Source organism: Poromitra crassiceps, assembly GCF_964638095.1.
Source record: "Poromitra crassiceps genome assembly, chromosome: 10".
Lineage (NCBI taxonomy): Eukaryota > Metazoa > Chordata > Actinopteri > Beryciformes > Melamphaidae > Poromitra > Poromitra crassiceps.
Genome location: NC_139631.1, coordinates 16,806,001 through 16,823,923, shown reverse-complemented (window position 1 = coordinate 16,823,923; position 17,923 = coordinate 16,806,001). Strand labels below are relative to the sequence as shown.

The 17,923-nt window shown below is 44.8% G+C and overlaps 1 protein-coding gene across 1 annotated transcript in view; it reads left to right on the top strand.

Moving 5' to 3' along the window:
- dmxl1 (Dmx like 1) overlaps positions 1–17,923 on the top strand; it is a gene marked incomplete at its 5' end in the record, with an annotated part of 62,355 nt that overhangs the window by 20,505 nt on the left and 23,927 nt on the right. Inside the window, 15 exons of the mRNA XM_083643930.1 lie at positions 379–609; positions 1,910–3,165; positions 3,377–3,635; positions 4,582–4,715; positions 5,357–5,543; positions 6,381–6,491; positions 8,058–8,227; positions 9,105–9,202; positions 9,415–9,580; positions 10,933–11,061; positions 11,205–11,343; positions 12,335–13,122; positions 13,503–13,601; positions 14,107–14,259; positions 15,587–15,778. Coding sequence (XP_083500056.1) covers positions 379–609; positions 1,910–3,165; positions 3,377–3,635; positions 4,582–4,715; positions 5,357–5,543; positions 6,381–6,491; positions 8,058–8,227; positions 9,105–9,202; positions 9,415–9,580; positions 10,933–11,061; positions 11,205–11,343; positions 12,335–13,122; positions 13,503–13,601; positions 14,107–14,259; positions 15,587–15,778 — 4,112 coding nt within the window. The remainder of the gene's footprint in view (positions 1–378; positions 610–1,909; positions 3,166–3,376; positions 3,636–4,581; positions 4,716–5,356; positions 5,544–6,380; positions 6,492–8,057; positions 8,228–9,104; positions 9,203–9,414; positions 9,581–10,932; positions 11,062–11,204; positions 11,344–12,334; positions 13,123–13,502; positions 13,602–14,106; positions 14,260–15,586; positions 15,779–17,923) is intronic.

The following is a 17,923-nucleotide window of genomic DNA, read 5'->3' as shown; positions in this document are numbered from 1 at the left end:
TGTTTCTAACAAGACTTAAAGTTGCCATGTAGGTGTGGAAGGCAGGGGATATTATTTTTAGAATTTTTTGACTCTTAAAAAGTTGGAAAGTTTTAGAGAGTGTATTGTTTGAGAATGAGCACTTCTATCCACCATCTTGTTCATTCCCCAACCGGCACCAGCAAATAAATGAATGGCACTTGGACAATTTATTTTGCCGAAAGCCCTCACATTTTAGTTTTACCATTCTTGTCCCGGAGAGAGTCTGTGTGCATCATTAGTAGCCTATGGACAGAATTGTAATGTAAAACAGATAGCAATAGCTCTGCAGTGTCTAAAAATGTGCGGAATTCGGCTCTTTATTTATTTATTTATTTGTTCCTGTTTGTTTGCTTGCAGAAGAGCCCACAGCTCCGGCGGAGAAGGATGCTGCCACAGCTTCTCCCCTTAATTCCTCCCAGTATAACTTTGAGATGTTCAGTTCCCCGCCAGTCCTACCTCACAAAAGTAGACCCTGTACCTCAAACCTGCAGAGTGCCTGTCGCCTCAGCCTCACAACACACAGGCTCTACAGCCAAGAGATGGCTCTGCCAGCAGGAGTGGAGGCCATCAGTGTTACGCCCTCAGCAGGTGGGGGGTGGAAATGAGGAAAGACACATATTATGTACAAACACACACCCGATGATGACATTAGCCGTGTTTCCATTCACGTTTTGCGCAAATTCTAAGCAAACTTTTGAAAAGTCGACAATTCGAATCAGCTGCGTTTCCATAAATGGCTGTGAAGTGAATAAGTAGGTTGTGTGGGCCCGGGGGGTGAGACAAGATCATAGATGGAGAGAGAGAGAGCGCTTTCCTATGGTTACTTGCAATAGGAGAAGTAATGATTATTATGTCCTGTAATCTGCTGGTGGCTGTATTTCTTTCTTTCGGGCGGTGATGAGTAAATATTACGGGCAATATCAACATGAAATGTGCATTCTGTGATGCTCGCCATTCTGTATATCTGGGAAACAAGTCGCACAAAACAATTCCTGGCAGTCACCGTGCAAAAGGTATTTTAGGGACGGAGTGAGAGCCTTTGGGTGCAACACTCAAATCCAGAACAACCTTTGATCTGCTGCAGAATGATCGGGCTGTTTGTTGGGCCGTTCCACCAGCAGAACACATTGCAGCAGAGTGGACAAGCTGCCAGACAGTTACTTTTGTATTTGCACTCGCACATTATTGGTGTAATGCCAGTATAACAGGCCCTTCCGGTTTGGCCCTCAATAGGGGTAATCTGATCTAATGGCTGGCCACAGAGCCAGAAATCTGATCAGCGTTAGCAGCCACTGAGGTATTACCGACACCAGCATAGACCGAGGTGCTAATTTCATGTTGCCATGGGAACCTGATTTCTAAATGTGGAGTAACTCTTCGCTCTTCAGAGAGGCAATTGACTCAAGCAACCTTCCTGAAGTGTCTTTTTGTCTATTATTAGGAACGTATTTATATTGATGTTTCTTTCTCTACCAAATATAGGCTGATACAACTTTGAAGAAATGTGTCAGGGTCAGAGTTATCACACAAGTTTGGAAAAGCTTGGAAAACTAAACTTTCATTCAAACTTAATAGTTTCCACTTCTATAAATCTCACAAAATGTCTACCAAAGGAGGGAAACGTGTTTTTTGCTCCAATGCACTTAAGTCGACACACTTGATGTATCCATGCACCCACTGTCATTTCACATTTTTTGATAGAAAAAGAAACATTCTCATGAATAGAATGCTTTAGCCTGCTTTATAGAGATGTTGCCCATCTGCAGTTACGATACAGTATATCCACATACATTAAAGTCCATAATTTTGTGCAAGTATTGGATTTTGACGTTGAAAAGCTAGAGGAAACATTCAGTACCTAATTGTCAGTTGTGAACTCTCCTTGCAGGTCACCTGAGCGCATCGTCTTTACTGCCAGCCGGCCGTGCACCTTACCTTCTCGCCACTTCCTGTTCTGACGGCAAGGTGCGCTTCTGGAGGTGCAGTGTCATGGGGTCGGACCCAGAACCCGCCGCTATGGACAGGCTGCAGTACCAGTGGGAGGAGTGGCCTGTCCTGGTGGAGGAGGGGTTGGTCAGCAGCAGCACAGTAAGCGTGCCAGGTCTCCCGGCTGAGGTCAGCTGCTGTCACACCAGCCGGATTGCAGTGGCCTACAGGCAGGTGCCGAATGTACCTCTGAACTGTACGCCTCAGAAGAACTCTGACTCCTCTTTGACCTCTCCCCCTACCCTCGCCTCCACCCCTAATGCGCACTATAACACCAACACCCATCTGACCCCAACCCTTGCTGGGCAACGTAGTCCAAACTCAACAAACGCTAGAGAACCATCCATCCGTATTGGCATCTTCCAGTGCGAGTCTACAGGAGGTTCTCAGTGGATTCTAGAGCAGACCATAATCTTGGACAGCACAGGTTCAACAGCTAACTACGATATTAGCGGTAGCACAACTCAGAGTGCCAACATTCCCAGCAGTAACATGGACTTCACTATACCTAATGAGAACTGTCTTGGTTCTACCAGTAAGCACCTGGTTCATTTGGACTGGGTCTCCCAAGAGGATGGGTCCCATATTCTAACCATTGGTATCGGGACAAAGCTTTACATGTACGGTCTTCTCTCTGGTAAGCCTCCACAACTGGGCCTGTCATCCGATAGTACTAGAGCCCCGACCTTGTCTCGCCTGGTTCTGCTTCGATCGGTTGATCTGGTCTCCTCTGTCGAAGGTTCCTTACCGATCCCAGTCTCTCTGTCCTGGGTACGAGATGGTATCCTGGTGGTAGGTATGGACTGTGAGATGCACGTCTACTCCCAGTGGCAGCCCCCGGCATCACCAAAACCCAACACTGCCATCACCCAAGACGCAGACATGAGCAGCAGCGTATCCTCAATACTGTCTGCAGTCCGACAGAGCCAGGAGGAGGGGCTTAGCCCTGGTGGCGGCATGTCAACACTGGCCCCGCCCAAAAAGGCCCTGACAAGGTCGATGATGAGCCTGGCTCAGAAACTCAGCGGGAAGAGGACATTTTATGACCTGCCAGTAGAGAAGGAAGATTCTGGGCTGTTTGAAGCAGCTCACCAACTCTTCCCCACCTTGCCCCAATATCACCCGGTGCAATTACTGGAACTCATGGATCTGGGAAAGGTAAGTTAATGGAATTGCTGAATGTCTTTTATGCTTTTGATTAAGAACACAGGTGAGTTCAGCCAGGTAATGTAATTTAGATTCTAAGTGTTTTAGAAGCGGTTGTGAGGGTAGAAGAGGAATAAATGTGAAAAGATCTAAGAGATAACAAGAGGCCGACATTGACAAAACCAGTCATGAACTGTGTATTAAATATGTCATCGCTCTTTAGGTTCATCGCGCCAAAGCCATCCTCTCCCACTTAGTGAAATGCATTGCGGGTGAAATTGTGGCTTTAAAAGACAACGCCACCAATCCAGAGAAGCGTGTGCGCTCTCGAACCATCGGCGCTGGCGGCAGCACGGCAAGGGACAGCAAGATGTTCAGCAAGGGAGAGGGTTCCTCCCCAGACTACACAGAGATCAACTCCATCCCTCCGCTGCCTCTGTATGCCCTGCTGGCAGCTGATGAGGACACCTCAACCAAACCTGGTAGGTAAACAGTATGTGGTTTTACAGGTTAGATTTGGGGAGAAAAACGATTATTAGTATGCTCTATTGGCAGTTGATGGCATTACTTTGATCAACCCTGGCAGGTACAGTATATGTGCGGTTTTAGAGGTTAGTGTAGGAAAATACAAAGCTTTATTTACAGTGTGCCACCGTGAAATTTACACATTTAAGGCATAGGTTACATGAGGAAAGTTACAAGAAGCATGGACAGTATGGACAAGTATGGACAAAATATGTCTACTTAGTTTGAATAGAAAACAAAGCAACATAAAATGATCATAGCATAATATAATGATATGCAATTCGATTAAAGTGAGTTTTTAAAAGAATATATAGTTAGATGAACACATTATTTAAAGTAGATTCTTCCAATGTTTAGGCGCCCTGACTGCAAAGGCACAATCTCCTTTAAGTCTTTAAAGTGGCATTTGAAACAGTCAAGAGTTTTGTCTGCTGATCTGAGACTCTGCTTCTGCACATAAAGAGACAACTCTGTAATATACAGTATGCTGGAGCCAGTAGACACAGTGTAAGGTAGCTAAAAAGGGACAAATATTATTTCTATAGTCTGGGCAAGTTTAAAAAAAGATAATGATTTCCAGTTGAGGAAAGAGGACAGGGAGCTACATCAGTCAATATAAGATGGGATGAAGGTGCATTCTGACAAATATCAAAAGTGATTTTACGTTCTGTTGTAAGAGAGAGAGAATAATATCCCACTCGTTTGCCACCTAGTTATCTCCAGTGTCTCTGTAGACACAATTATGAGTGCAGACAGCGGACACAGATATACCGTGAAGTGATTTCCTGCTCTTTGGCATACTAATTTGATCTGCTGTCTCCCCGGCAAGAGGAGATTTTTCTCCAGGTCTCTTATGAAATAAATGTCTTGCGTAATTAGATTGTGTCTTGTGTCTCCCTGCAGACAAAGTGGGCAGTGTGAGCAGAGATAGTGGGCATGGCTCCAGTCACACGGATGCATATGAAGAGCTGTTCCACACACCCAGCATGGTTGACCTGGACCCTTTGGACAGCGATCAGGAGGAATCGGGGAACAAGGTCCGTTTCTATTGCTTGTACTAAGGTTAAAGAGAGTGCATGAAGTTGAGAGTTGAAAGGACTGGAGTTACCGGTCTTAAGAATTTCTGTGGCTGTATTCATGCCGGAGTCCATGCAATCTCATCAATAAATATTTAGCATTACGCCCAATCTATTTAATACATATTTATGATTGACATGCTTGTTCTAACTGATGCCTTGACAGATCACAACTGTAAAGTTAGATAGTTGCAGATTTTGGAATACCTGTATCCCAGTAAGACTTGTTTTGTGTCATGCCGACAAGACCTAGCTAATGGCTACTGTCTTCAAGTGAGAAATCTTGCCCCATGCCATCTTTGCTATGGTTCTACTAACTTTCAAAGTAGAGTCTGCATTTTGTCAAGACATGGCATTTAGCAAAGCATGCATAATGCTTTTTTTGCGCATGGATTTTTTTAACTGTGAACTGTCAATATGCAAATGTAGTGTTATTCTCTGGTGTTCTGTGGGTTTGAATCTAGCCCATGAGGTTTTTCACTCCTCTTCACTGTATTTCCTGTCTCTTGCTCTACTGCATGATGTATGATAAATTAGAAATGTCATGAAAGTAATATTGGAGAGATACCTTATCCTGCTATATCATTGTCTCTTCTTTCCAGGTAATCGACCTGTCCCATTATAGTCCTACATACTTTGGTCCAGAACACGCCCAGGTTCTGTCCAGCCACCTTCTCCACTCCAGTCTGCCAGGCCTGACCAGCATGGAGCAGATGTCTCTCATGGCGCTGGCCGACACCATCGCTACCACCAGCACAGACCTCAGGGACAGCCAGGGCATGAGCAAAGGTATCGCAGGGCGATGGCACTCTGCTTCTTGGGGCTGGGAATTTTTATTTTATTTTATTTATTTTATTTTTCTGATTTTTCCCCATTTTCTCCCTAATTGTACTTGGCCAATTTCCCCCCCTGCTGCTCCACCCTCTGCCGATCTGGGGAGAGCCGAGACTAGCACCATGCTTCCTCTGACACATGCGAGGAGCTTCACTGACAGGACGTAGCATGAGGATCACGCTATTCCCACCAGTTCCCTTCCCGACCAGGCACCCCGACAGACCAGAGGAGGCGCTAGTGCAGCGACCAGGACACATGCCCTCAGTCCGGCTTTCCACCCGCAGACACCAGCCAATCGTGCCTGTATGAACTCCCGACCAAGCTGAAGGTAACACGGGGGTGCGAACCTGCGACCCTCGTGTTGGTAGGCAGGGAATCTACCGTTACACTACCTGTACGCCTGGGAATTCTTCTATGAAACCAATTTTCTCTACTTGCAAAGCTCTAGATACAGTATGTTTTAAATTGGTTATTAAGAATTGTCAAAACAGTGCTCCTTGCTTTCTAGTTTTCTATACAAATTGCAAAGACGGATGAAGAATAGATGGTAACATCTGTTTGTGCACCCAAGGTTATTGGGAATGTAAATAGTTCTGTTCTTACAGCAGCATCATTTTTGCTGCGATAAAGCAAATATTTGCATTTTGAGTCATTGTTATTTATTTAGTGTGTGTTTGTTGAGTGGGTTTGGAGTCATGCTTGAAGCATTTTATACCATTTGTTCACAACGTTCTGTAAAGAGTATTTTGAAAAATAGCAGACTTATAATGTTTTCTGTCATTAACCAACCAGGTGGAGAGACATTGGATGACTGTGGTCTGAAGTTCTTCCTGGCTGTCAGACTCCATACATTCCTCTCTACTTCCCTTCCCCCTGCTCACCGAGCACAGCTACTACGGCAAGGTACAGTTGGACAGTGGTTTTCAAGCTTTTTCTCAGTGGAGCTTCAGTGGCAGAAATAAGCAGGTTGACAAGGAGTAAAGCTCCGCCCACACTGGGCCACTGTCGGGTAGAAGAAAAGAGAGACACTTTATCTTCTAGGATAATCTAACAGATGGTGGTAACTGGTCACTCAGTTGAAGGGGACGATAGTTGTTTTTTCTTTCGTCCAGAATAAATTCCAATTCAGGCAGAAAAGGAGGTGTATATCCACTTCGGGCTGAAGAGGATAGGTGTAGATTAGCTGCAATCACTAAAGCTAGTGCTCGGCACAGAGACTAATCCGCTGTGAATGGTTAAGCTAAGGCTTTCTTATGTCATGAGAACAGTGAAAAAGATGTCCTGATTCAGATGTGCTCGCCTTTATCTAGGGTGCTGCGCCCCCTGGCGTATCACGGAAGATACACGCTTCTATCCAACCCCAATACTGTATATTGGTGTACAAAAAGTAGGCCTTCTGTCTGGGGGTCAGGGTGAACCTTACCCATTGTGAGAACCTTACGACCCTTGTCAAATATGTCTCTGTTATTCTCTTGGCCACCATCGGCCTGACAGCATTTGGCACGGGTACCAGCAAGAGGTCACAAGCTCGTTACAGGGCCGGATTGCTCAGGGGGCATCGGGGGAAGCGTGAGTGGAAAAGTCCTGATTTTGGGGGTTTTGGGGTATCTGAAGAGGCAGCAGTTGGGTAGAAGCTGTCCCTGTGACGGGAGGTCCTGGTCCCGCAAGACATCAGTCTTCTGCCATGGGGAGGACCCTGAAGAGTTTATGTCCTGCATGGGTGGGGTCGGCCATACTTTTCTGAGACCTCTTTAGCATCCTGGCAGTGTGTAGCTTCTGAATGGATGGCAGGCTACACCCGACCACCTTTTCAGCTCAGTGGATCATGCGCTGCAATCTGGAGATGTCCTTGTGGGCAGCAGCAGCATACCAGACGACGAGGAGATGAGGATGGACTTGACGGACCGGTGGAGATGTAGAGGAGTGCCAATGCTGCCTTGGGAACCTTGAACTTCCTTAGCTGCCAAGAAAGTATGTTGTTGTGCCTTCTTGGTGAGAGCTTTGCTGTTCACCCGCCATTTCAGGTCGCGGCTGATTGTTGAGCCCAGGAAGTGAAAGGACTAAAACTGATAGTTCTGTTCTTTCATTATGATTGCCTGAGCCGTGTTCCAAGCTATCGGAATATACTCTATACAAACACACACTTGTGATCGCATCACAGTATTACTGCGGCAAGCAATGTCTGTGTGTTGTTGCGTCTGTATGTTGCTTGGCAACCATTCTGCTAAATGTCATTGCTGAAGGACTACAGTGCTTGGCGGAAGAATTATGATTTGTAATCAATATTGCAGTTTTTGTTGCTGTGTTTATTTTATGAACCCGCTTCACGCCGTGCCTAAGAACACGCCTTAGCTGTTGTAAGCCACGGCCTCTTGGGGCTTATTGCTTTATTAAAATGGCAGCACAGTGTTTGTATTATAACAATAAAATGTATGCCTTGTCTTGTACGTACTCCTCTCTCTTCTGCAGGCCTGTCAACATGTCATTACGCCTGGGCCTTCCACTCTGAAGCTGAGGAGGAGCTGCTAAACATGCTGCCTGCTCTGCACAAGGGAGAACCCACCTGGCCGGAGCTGCGCTCCATGGGCGTGGGCTGGTGGCTGCGCAGCACCAACAAGCTCCGAAGGTGTATCGAGAAGGTGTGGGGGCTAGTGACATCATCATCAATATAGTGACATCATCATCAGTGTAGCTGTCTGTGCTCTTGGCCAAACCGAATCAAAACCAAAAATAGTCATGGCACTTGTTTTTAAGGGCCCAGAATTGTCTATTTTGCAGTAAATGTGCCCACTGGCCAAAAGGGGGCGTGGTAATGGGAGTGGCCAATCACAAAAAGGCACCTTACTTCCAAACAGGTTCATGTAACACCACAAAACTTTGTAGAAGGGTTGGCGGCGGTATGCAGTCTACCAAGTGCCCTTTAGTTTGACAGGCATTCATGGGGCACTTCAGTGTAGTTAGATCAAGCACTCCCAAGTATTTCAAACCCCATTCTTTGGTTGGTGCTTAGAATACAACAATACAGATATTTTTTAGATTAAGTTCATAATGAAATCATCAGTTAGAATTTATTGAATTGGTTGGAAGAAATCTGTGCTATTGGACGCCAAACTGCATTAATTAAAGTGTAATTGCATTACACACTGAAGAAGGGCTGCTGCCCAGAAACATCCACTGTGTGTGGCAATAAGTTCTATTAACTTGGAGTGCTGTCCTTTTCCTTATTTGATTAATTAAAGTCTACAACTGCATCATCTATATGCATTTGATTAAAGCTTGGCCATTGGTGTGTTCAGCCGCCGTACTTCATATTGATTGCTTCTTTGCTATCAGATAAGAAAGTGGAATTTTGCTGAGGTTGCTGCAAAATATACAACTATAATTGAGCATGCGCTGTGCCATGAACTGATCCATAAAGCTACAACTTGCTCTGAGTTCACAAAGCTTGTTCTCAAAGCTGCATCGGCGCTGGAGGAGACGTGAGCTGAAATGTGATCTTCTTTTCTTATTTGTCAGGTTGCAAAGGCTTCGTTTCAGAGAAACAACGATCCCCTGGATGCCGCCATCTTTTACCTCGCAATGAAGAAGAAGGCAGTGGTCTGGGGACTGTACAGGCAGGCACACTCACTCACTGACAGGCTGTTGCATATGGAATACACATACACACACATTTATTGTCTTTCACATTACCCCTACCCCCCCCCCCCCCCCCTATGCGCACACACACACACGCACACACCTAGATCCAAGATCAGTGCTGTCAGATTGCAGAGGATTATTGGCATCAGTGCTTTTTGTTTTGAATCTACAACCTTATTGTCTGCAGGTCTCAGAAGAATGCCAAGATGACTGACTTTTTCAGCAACAACTTTGTCGAGGACCGCTGGAGGAAAGCGGCGTTGAAAAATGCCTTTTCTCTGCTGGGAAAGCAGCGGTTTCAGCATTCAGCAGCCTTCTTCCTGCTTGCTGGTTCCCTCAAGGATGCAGTGGAGGTAAAGGCATGAGAAAAAATAGCTATTTTCAAGAGGCACTTGTCAGTTCAACTGCAACTGGTACTTGACAGTGTGCTAAGCCTAAGTGGAAACTTTGCTTTCAAGAGGAGTTAAATCAAGCACTGCTCATGACTTTATTATTAAAACAGCTTGACACATTCTGACAGCGGTGTCTGTCTACATGTCTTTGTCAACAGCTTTTAGCACTAATACCCCGAAGAATTATTGATGTTGGCAGCTGACTCTTGGGTGTTGCTGTCTTTCCTCCTTTTTTTGAGCATTTTCTATAGCATGGTATCCCATCCATAAATCAGCCCCACACTCTTATTGAAGCCTCTTTAATGGGGACAGTAAACAGTCTACCTTCATTTTAAAAAGTATATACACTATATATATATATATATATATATATATATATATATATATATATATATATATATACACATACATACATACATACTAGGCATCTCGCACTCGATTCCTAGGCCACGCAGCAAACGAACTGCGGGTGAGGCACGCAGCGGCCGAACTGCGTATGCCAGGGCCAGCTCGGCGAGCTGCAGGGTGGGCAGGAGTGAGCCTAGGAATCTATATATATATATATATATATATATATAAATTTGCATAATATTTTCTTGTTACTACATAGCTCTGTCTAAATTTAGATTTGTTTCCTATTGTGCATGATTTTTAGGATGTCTTTTGCAGTTTAAAGTGATTTATAATGTAGCATTGGTATTCATGCTGTCAAGCGAACCACCCCCACACACAAAAGAACACTATTGCTCTCCATCTTTTTGCATGCATATCTGCAGACCTGCTTTTGGTCATCATGTTTGTTAGTTCAACCTTTTACTCAACAAGGTTATTCCTGTTGACAAAGTCCTGGAAGGAAAAAGGCTGTCACACATGATTTCATCTGCATGACTAATGGCAACTTTCTCTAAGCATTTTATGTAAATGAGCATGATCCAAGCAAAGGGCAATAGTTGACTTTGTTGTTTAGTCTCTCTGGCTGAGAGGTAGTCTAATTGAAATGCACCTCACACCTTGAGAGGTGGAAACAACTTGCACGCCTCACCTACCTCCTGGCTGTGTGTACAGGCTTTTATTTGTACATGTTTTGGTTGCTTCTTTTCCTTCATTAGAGATGAATATGAATGTTCTTGGCTAAATTAATATCAGAAATTATTTTGATCCTCAAAATCATTTTTTAGACCAAAGTTTGATGCAATCTCCTTTCTCCTGCAATATCTTCAGAATATATTTGTCTAGTTGTGTCATGTCTCAATGGTGTTAAGAAACCCTTTTTAATAATGGAGAATTGACGGACGCTTTGTTCCCTCTCCCAGGTGTGTTTAGAGAAGATGCAGGACCTACAGCTGGCTCTGGTGATCTCCAGATTGTTCGAGTCCGAGTTTGAGACGGAATCCACCTACAAAAAGATCCTCCAGAGACATGTGCTGGGACAAGACAAACAGGTACACAGAGTTTGTGCGTGTGCCAGTCAGAGACGGAAAATGAATGATTTGACCAAACATCCCAGTCTTGTTTGACATTCCAACCTCTTGAGACATGATACAAAGAACCATTCTAATTCTTTGTAATACTGTATGTTGTTCAGATTCCTGTCCACCAGGACCCGTTCCTGCGGAGCATGGCCCACTGGGTCCGGGAGGACTACAGCCGCGCTCTGGACACTCTGCTTGAACAGCCTGCCAACAGCACCGCCTCTGGGTCCACTGGAAGTACATCAGACACGGGTAGGACTATACTGTAGTGCTAAAGATGTTGTATCTGTAGTTGTGGTGATTTAGGTGGAACAGCCTGCCAACAAACTGGGAGGCTGCTGCTAACGATGTGGCTCTTGTTCTGCTGGGAACAATACAGATGCTGGCCTGTAGGCACTATTGGCAGTAAACAACATGGGCACTAGACTACAGTATATTGCAGATTTGATTGTGCTGCTACTTTGAGCATGGCTGACACTGGGAGGCCTATCCTTTGCTTTCATCTTTGTCCTCCATAGTGAGCATGTGAAATGTCACACGTGAAAGCAACCTATGGGTCACAGAAAGCTCTTTCAATTGAAGACATTATACAGTCTTTCGTGGAACAAGTGCTGAACTTAATATGAACCCCACCATTACTTAAGCGGCAAACCAGTCCCAGTTTAACATCCCAATGCTAAATTGTTTTAGTCGTACAGGTCCTGTACGACTGGACAGGACGCTCCCGAGCACGTGGGGATAGGTTTAGGGAGAACAAAACACCGGGATATACAGTATATATAAAGGACAGTTAAAATGGCTCTTCCATTCTAAGTTATACTGTGCAGTTCTCACTGGATTTACAGTGTGGGTTGTCTGTTTCTTCTACATTTTGTATGTCTTAGAATGAAAGAGAAAGAATTTTCTGTTATCTTTTTTTCTATCAACCCTTCTCAGTAAGCTGTCAGAAAGTGTTTAAGATCCCAGCTTCAGCTTTCATTCCCCTATAAGTCACTGTTGTGTACAAGATGAGAGGGTCCACCCTGCAGGGAGCCTCATACACTGCGGGGAGCTACATACACTGCAGGGAGCTACATTACATTTCATCATTACAGATTCAGTGTGGCCGACTACTGCGTCTCATCCCATAACACAACCTGTCCTGCAGGTAATACTGCCATCAAAGCAGTAAGGGCTGCAGGCTTGTGCCACAGATAAAACACATTGTCCTTACTTTTGTATTTCTCTTGTATATCGATGGCAGGTTCCTCTTCCATGTCCCCATGCAACCCTGAGGTTTTCAACTTCTACACCTACCTCCGTAACCACCCACTCCTCCTTCGCCGCCATTTTGGCTCTTCGGACAAGGCTAAAGTTGGCCTGACCGCTGAGGGCCGCAGGGCGGATTCCATCAGCTTGGTGGAGAGAAGGCTGTTTTTCACAGCGGCATATGCACACCTGCACGCTGGCTGCCCTATGCTCGCCCTCGAAGTCGTCTCCAAGATGCCCAAAGTCCGCAAGCGCTCCAAACTGCCCAACCATGAGGATACGAGTATCTCTGCGGAACTCAGCGACGGGAGCAAGACTGGCCGGCCATCGGACCTGGACTGGTCTCAGCCAGTTCTGAATGGTTACGAGTCAGGCGGGGACAGCTTATGCAACAGCCGATCAGAGTCAGTTCTGAGTTTCGACTGGAGCCAACCATCGCTGAATGTCCCAGGTGATTCCCTGGAGCTGAAGTGGGACAGCGACAAAGAGGATGAAGACAACGAGGATGATGAAGGAGATACCAACGTTAAGAAAGATGAAGGTGCGGACAGCAGCAGTGTGTTCCAGGACACGCACGACGCCATATCGCCGGAGACATTGACGGGGGAGGACAGTGAGGACAGCAGAGACTTCATTGCCCCATCTGATGACATCTTAGCGGCCCAACTGAAGTTCAGCGCCTGCTTGAAGATTCTGACCAATGAGCTTAGGACTCTGTCGACAGGGTATGAACTGGACGGAGGGAAGCTACGTCACCAGCTCTACCAGTGGCTGGAGAGAGAGGTAAGGGCACAACTCATTCAAACACACTCACATGTATGTACACACACACACACACACTATTACACTTTGTATCTTACTGTACATACCTACCACAAATTTCCACGTCTCTCATGGATGTACTGATGATTGTATCTGTCTGTGTGTGTACTGTTTCAGTGCATGTAGACATGATAATGGTTGCATTTACACTTGATAATAACGGCAGAGGTTTACTCTTATGAAATTCAAGAAAGACAAATGGTTTGTTTGGCTATTAAAGATTCACTTGTGAAAACGGTTTAACAGCTTGATGAAATGTTTATGCATTTCACAGTTGCTCCTTCCCATGGCTGATCAATTCCTTCAAATTAACATTCAAATTAAATTCTGTGTCCCCCCAGGTGGTGGCTCTCCAGCGTTGCTGTAGCTACAAGCCATGCCTGCCAGAGCTGTCTGTCCATGGCATGACCCCCGTCTCCGGGGGAGCAGAGGAGGAACGGGTGGGTGGTAGTAGCTGCCATGCTAGGAGATTTGTCATATGATCATGAGTAAAGATCAATGCAACACTCACTGCATTAAAATATGACTTATTGAGATAACGATACAGTATCATTGTTTTTAAATCATTTTTCCAATCTTCTCCTTTGGACCTCTGTTTCCTTTGATTGAATGTAAAAATCCCTTTAACTCACCGGTGGGAATGTTGCTCTACATACTGTCTACCATTGATTCAATTTCAGCAGCACACCAGATTCATTAAATGTTGTCAAATTAATTGCACTTCTGCTATACTTACTCTATAAATTAGAACTGCCTTCCAAAATACTGCCAGTTTATTTGTTGATGACAGAACTAATTAATATGCATGGTTTTAATGTGTTGTTGTTTTGCATGCTGCTCTGGGGCTTTAGTTTAAACTCTATCCAACTGAGTAAACTTGGCACATTTGTCGTGATGTTGAGTGATGTGTCTATAAAGTTAATGAAGTAAACGTTGAATTTGCAGGCCAGGAGCCAGCGGAGCAGGAGGCACTGGCTACAGAGTAACCAGCCCCTACTGAGGATGTTCCTGAGCTACTGCAGCCTGCATGGCTCCCACGGTGGAGGACTGGCCTCTGTACGCATGGAGCTCATATTACTGATCCAGGAGTCACAGCAGGTAATTCAAACCTTCAGAGACGCATAGCATGTTAGCTCCGCAGTCTGGCTCTGTAGCTGTTACCAAGTCGATGGATGTTAGTGGTGTTGCCATGGATACAGCTCAGAGGGCAGCGTTTCATATTTGTGAGACATTGCAATCATGTACAACTGCCCAAACTGTCTTCTTGTGAAAATGGCTCAGAGCACATCCAAACTAAATGCACCTGTTTTTTGTGAAACACACATTTTTTTGCAGGGTAATAACCTACATATACAGTACTTCCAACACCAGCCAACAGAGGTGCAATAGTATTCTACTGCACACATGTTTCTGTGAGAGGAAGACTGCAAAACAGAAGGGGGGCAGAGTACAAATGAAAGACGAACACTGAGCCCTCATAGGGCTTGTCTTAATGCAACCGGAGCTCCCAAGGCACACACACAGACCTACTTCCTGTTCACTGGTGATTGCTAACACCTCCAGCAACGGGCTTGACAGGCTGTGCTTATTGGCCAAGCTCCTGCGGGACGTCCTGCCTTAGGCTTACTATTAGAAGGCTGAGTCCCAAGTTTCAGGAGGTAAACGACTCAATGAGCTGGCATGGCAACTGCGCTCTTGAATGTTAATACAGATGATGGGCATTGGGAGTCGTTTCTGCTCGCATGCTTTGATTTTGGAATAAGAGCAGTTGCTTTGCTCCCAGCTCCGGTCCCACGGTTGTCAAGTTTCTGGATTGTTGTTGAGGAAATTTGAGAATTTTGCCTTTGTCTTCATTGTATTCAGTGTGTAGAGCTTGTAGAGCTGCTGAAGTTGGAGACAATGATGCGATTAATTAAGCGTGACAAGCATAAGCATGTGGTATTCACACACACACACACACACACACACACACACACACACACACACACACACACACACACACACACAGAGTCATGCTGAGGGATCTGGTTTACACATCCCTCGCTCTCTACGTATGGGTTCCTTTACTTACATCACACTCTGGGATCAGCTCATCTTGTCTGATTATTACCGTACTCAGCAAGAGGCTTCTTGTCGTTTCACAGTTCACAGCATCACCCCTTTGTGAAACATCACTTCCTGAAAGAGGATCAGAAAGTTTGATGTGTCCATTATTCTTATTTTCCATGTGGAGCAAAGTTGAGTTTCACCAGTTGTAATTGTAGATATGACCAAGTGTAAAGGTGTGTGTGTGTGAGGGTCTGATGAAGATTGTATTTGTGCATGCCATGAATTTATACCCCAGCATATGCATATTATTGTACCTGAAGACATAATGGAAGGACACAAATGAAACCATGTGCTTTTTTTTTACCTCTGCCCACAGGATGACTCCAGCGAATCACCGGTGACACACTGCTCCCATCCCGCCTCCATCCCTCTCCTGTTGGCCTGCACAGCCAACGCTAAAACGGTGGTCGCCAATCCCATCGTCCACCTGACCAACCTGACTCATGACATCTTACAGACGATCAATGCACTCGACTCTCCTCCGCATCCGGATGTGATCAACAATAATGTGAGGCAGACCTCTAAATCCTTTGTGTCACTTCTTGCCATCCTGATATCTGATAGGATGAATTGCGTAAAGATTTTTTCCCCCTTTCCATGTATCCACGAGGGTGTTTGTTTGCCTTCAGCTCGAGCTCAACATGCCCAATTCCACACCTGCATACATACCCCAGTTGCGCTCGTGCGTCAGTAGGCTCGTTTGAGATGACTACCTGCATGCCTGGAAAATAGACTAGAGTAGCCGAGTGCAGTCCGGCGAGGAATCAACAAGCCGAACTCTTCCAACTGCATACTCTCTGCTCTTTTTCCATCTTCTTCATTTTGTTTAATAAAAAATGTATTACTGCGACCCACACTCACTGCTCTAACGACACAGGTCCTACGCCAGATTATCCATATATGGCATCAGGCGAGTGCCCGGGGGCACCAGCCGATTTGCCTTGTTGGGGGGGCATCACAGCATTCAAGGTTTTGTCATATTTTATTTATATACAGTACTAGTACTCTCGTCTCATGCATGGCCAAAATCTATCTTTGCTACTAAAAAAAAAGAATATGCACAAAGTTTAGTTTTTTGTTTGATTTATTTGCACACATAAAATATAGAAAACATTTGCAGGTAGAGACAGGAAACCCTGGATGGGCTTATACTGGGTCTCTACCTCAGAAAATCAAATAACAACAAAGCATATATTACAACAGAAACAATAAAACAAATAGACAAAGAAAAGAAAGTCAACAGTAAAAAAATTATAAACAATAAAAAAGTCAAAACAAAAAGCAATTAAAAAGAGTGAGTAGACAGTTAAAATGGCAATGCGAGGTGTATGTGTCATCTATGAGGGCCATCTATGACTCATCAGAGAAAGAATCATGATTGGTGTGTAGGTGCCCACCCCCCGCTTCCCCAGAACATTTACATTTTAATTTGTCCAGTGTGGGAAGATAAAAAACTTTCACTGGAGGAGCGGCTGTGAAAAGTAGGATGAAAACTACTGAGAATTAGTGAGTACATGAAAATGAGTACAGGTGGCATTTATGGAAAATATTGTCAAGGCTGCCGTGCCGTGCTCTGCTTTTTTGTCCTTTGTCAGTCACATGCCTGGGAAGTCCTTCCTGAGGAGTAAATAGACGGCCATTGCACAGCACAGAAATTGCGGACCAAATTAAGCGACAGTTCGGCATAAATCACTCAATTCATACAAACTAAATTGCTTTTGAAGCATAATTCCAGTGATCTTCAACCTGCCCTTATTTTTCCTAGTTTTTGCCATCATGCTGGCCATCGATTCTTCTCAAAAAAATTGCTTTACTGTATATAGAGCTTTAGTTCACGGAGAGCGCTGCTCTCCAATACAATCCAACAGGGTCAGTGGAAATTCAAACAGTCGACACCAAAAAGCACCCCAAACTTCACCTTTTCAAAACAATTGTGCCCTACATTGCGTTCCCTGTGAACCAGAGGTACGTAGAACTCCACAGTGAAGTAATGAATGAAATCTTGGTCAGAATCGATCTGCGTAATTAATGACAAAAACCTGTAGTGTAAGGCCCAGATTGAAAAGGATCAATGTGGGCCTTAATTATCGTTGATAGTGTGGAATCTGTGGTTTGCTCTTGATGGAAGAGCAATGAATTTGATTTACAAGAGGCCAAGGACACTGGGAGACGTGTGAAATGAGCTATAAAATGAGATTCATTATATACTTTTATTGGTAGCACTTCATTAGTAGTACAGGACACTGAAAGTGATGTTAGTGTTTTAAGCAAGTTGTGGACATGTAATGGTTCATTTTTTCAGTTTGGTTTTCATTGAAGAAGCACCTCTACCTAGACCCTATCTATCTAGACCTATCTTTCTCTATCCCTAGGCCTAAAAATAAATAAAGTTCGGTTCCGGTTTCCGACCGACCCTGTCAATTTACGTGCGACCCAATTTATTTTATGAGCATGTTGATTTGACGGTGGCGCTATGGCTGGCTCACACACTACAGGATTTTAGTGTGAGCTGTTTGCAGATAAAAATCTTAAACCTCCCGATCTGCTCACAGCCTCATCGGGGCCGTCCCGATCATATCAAACATGTTTGATATTTAGGACTGAAAATCTGCGCGAATACATCATTCTGCTGCTGCGCGAGACTCCCGTCATT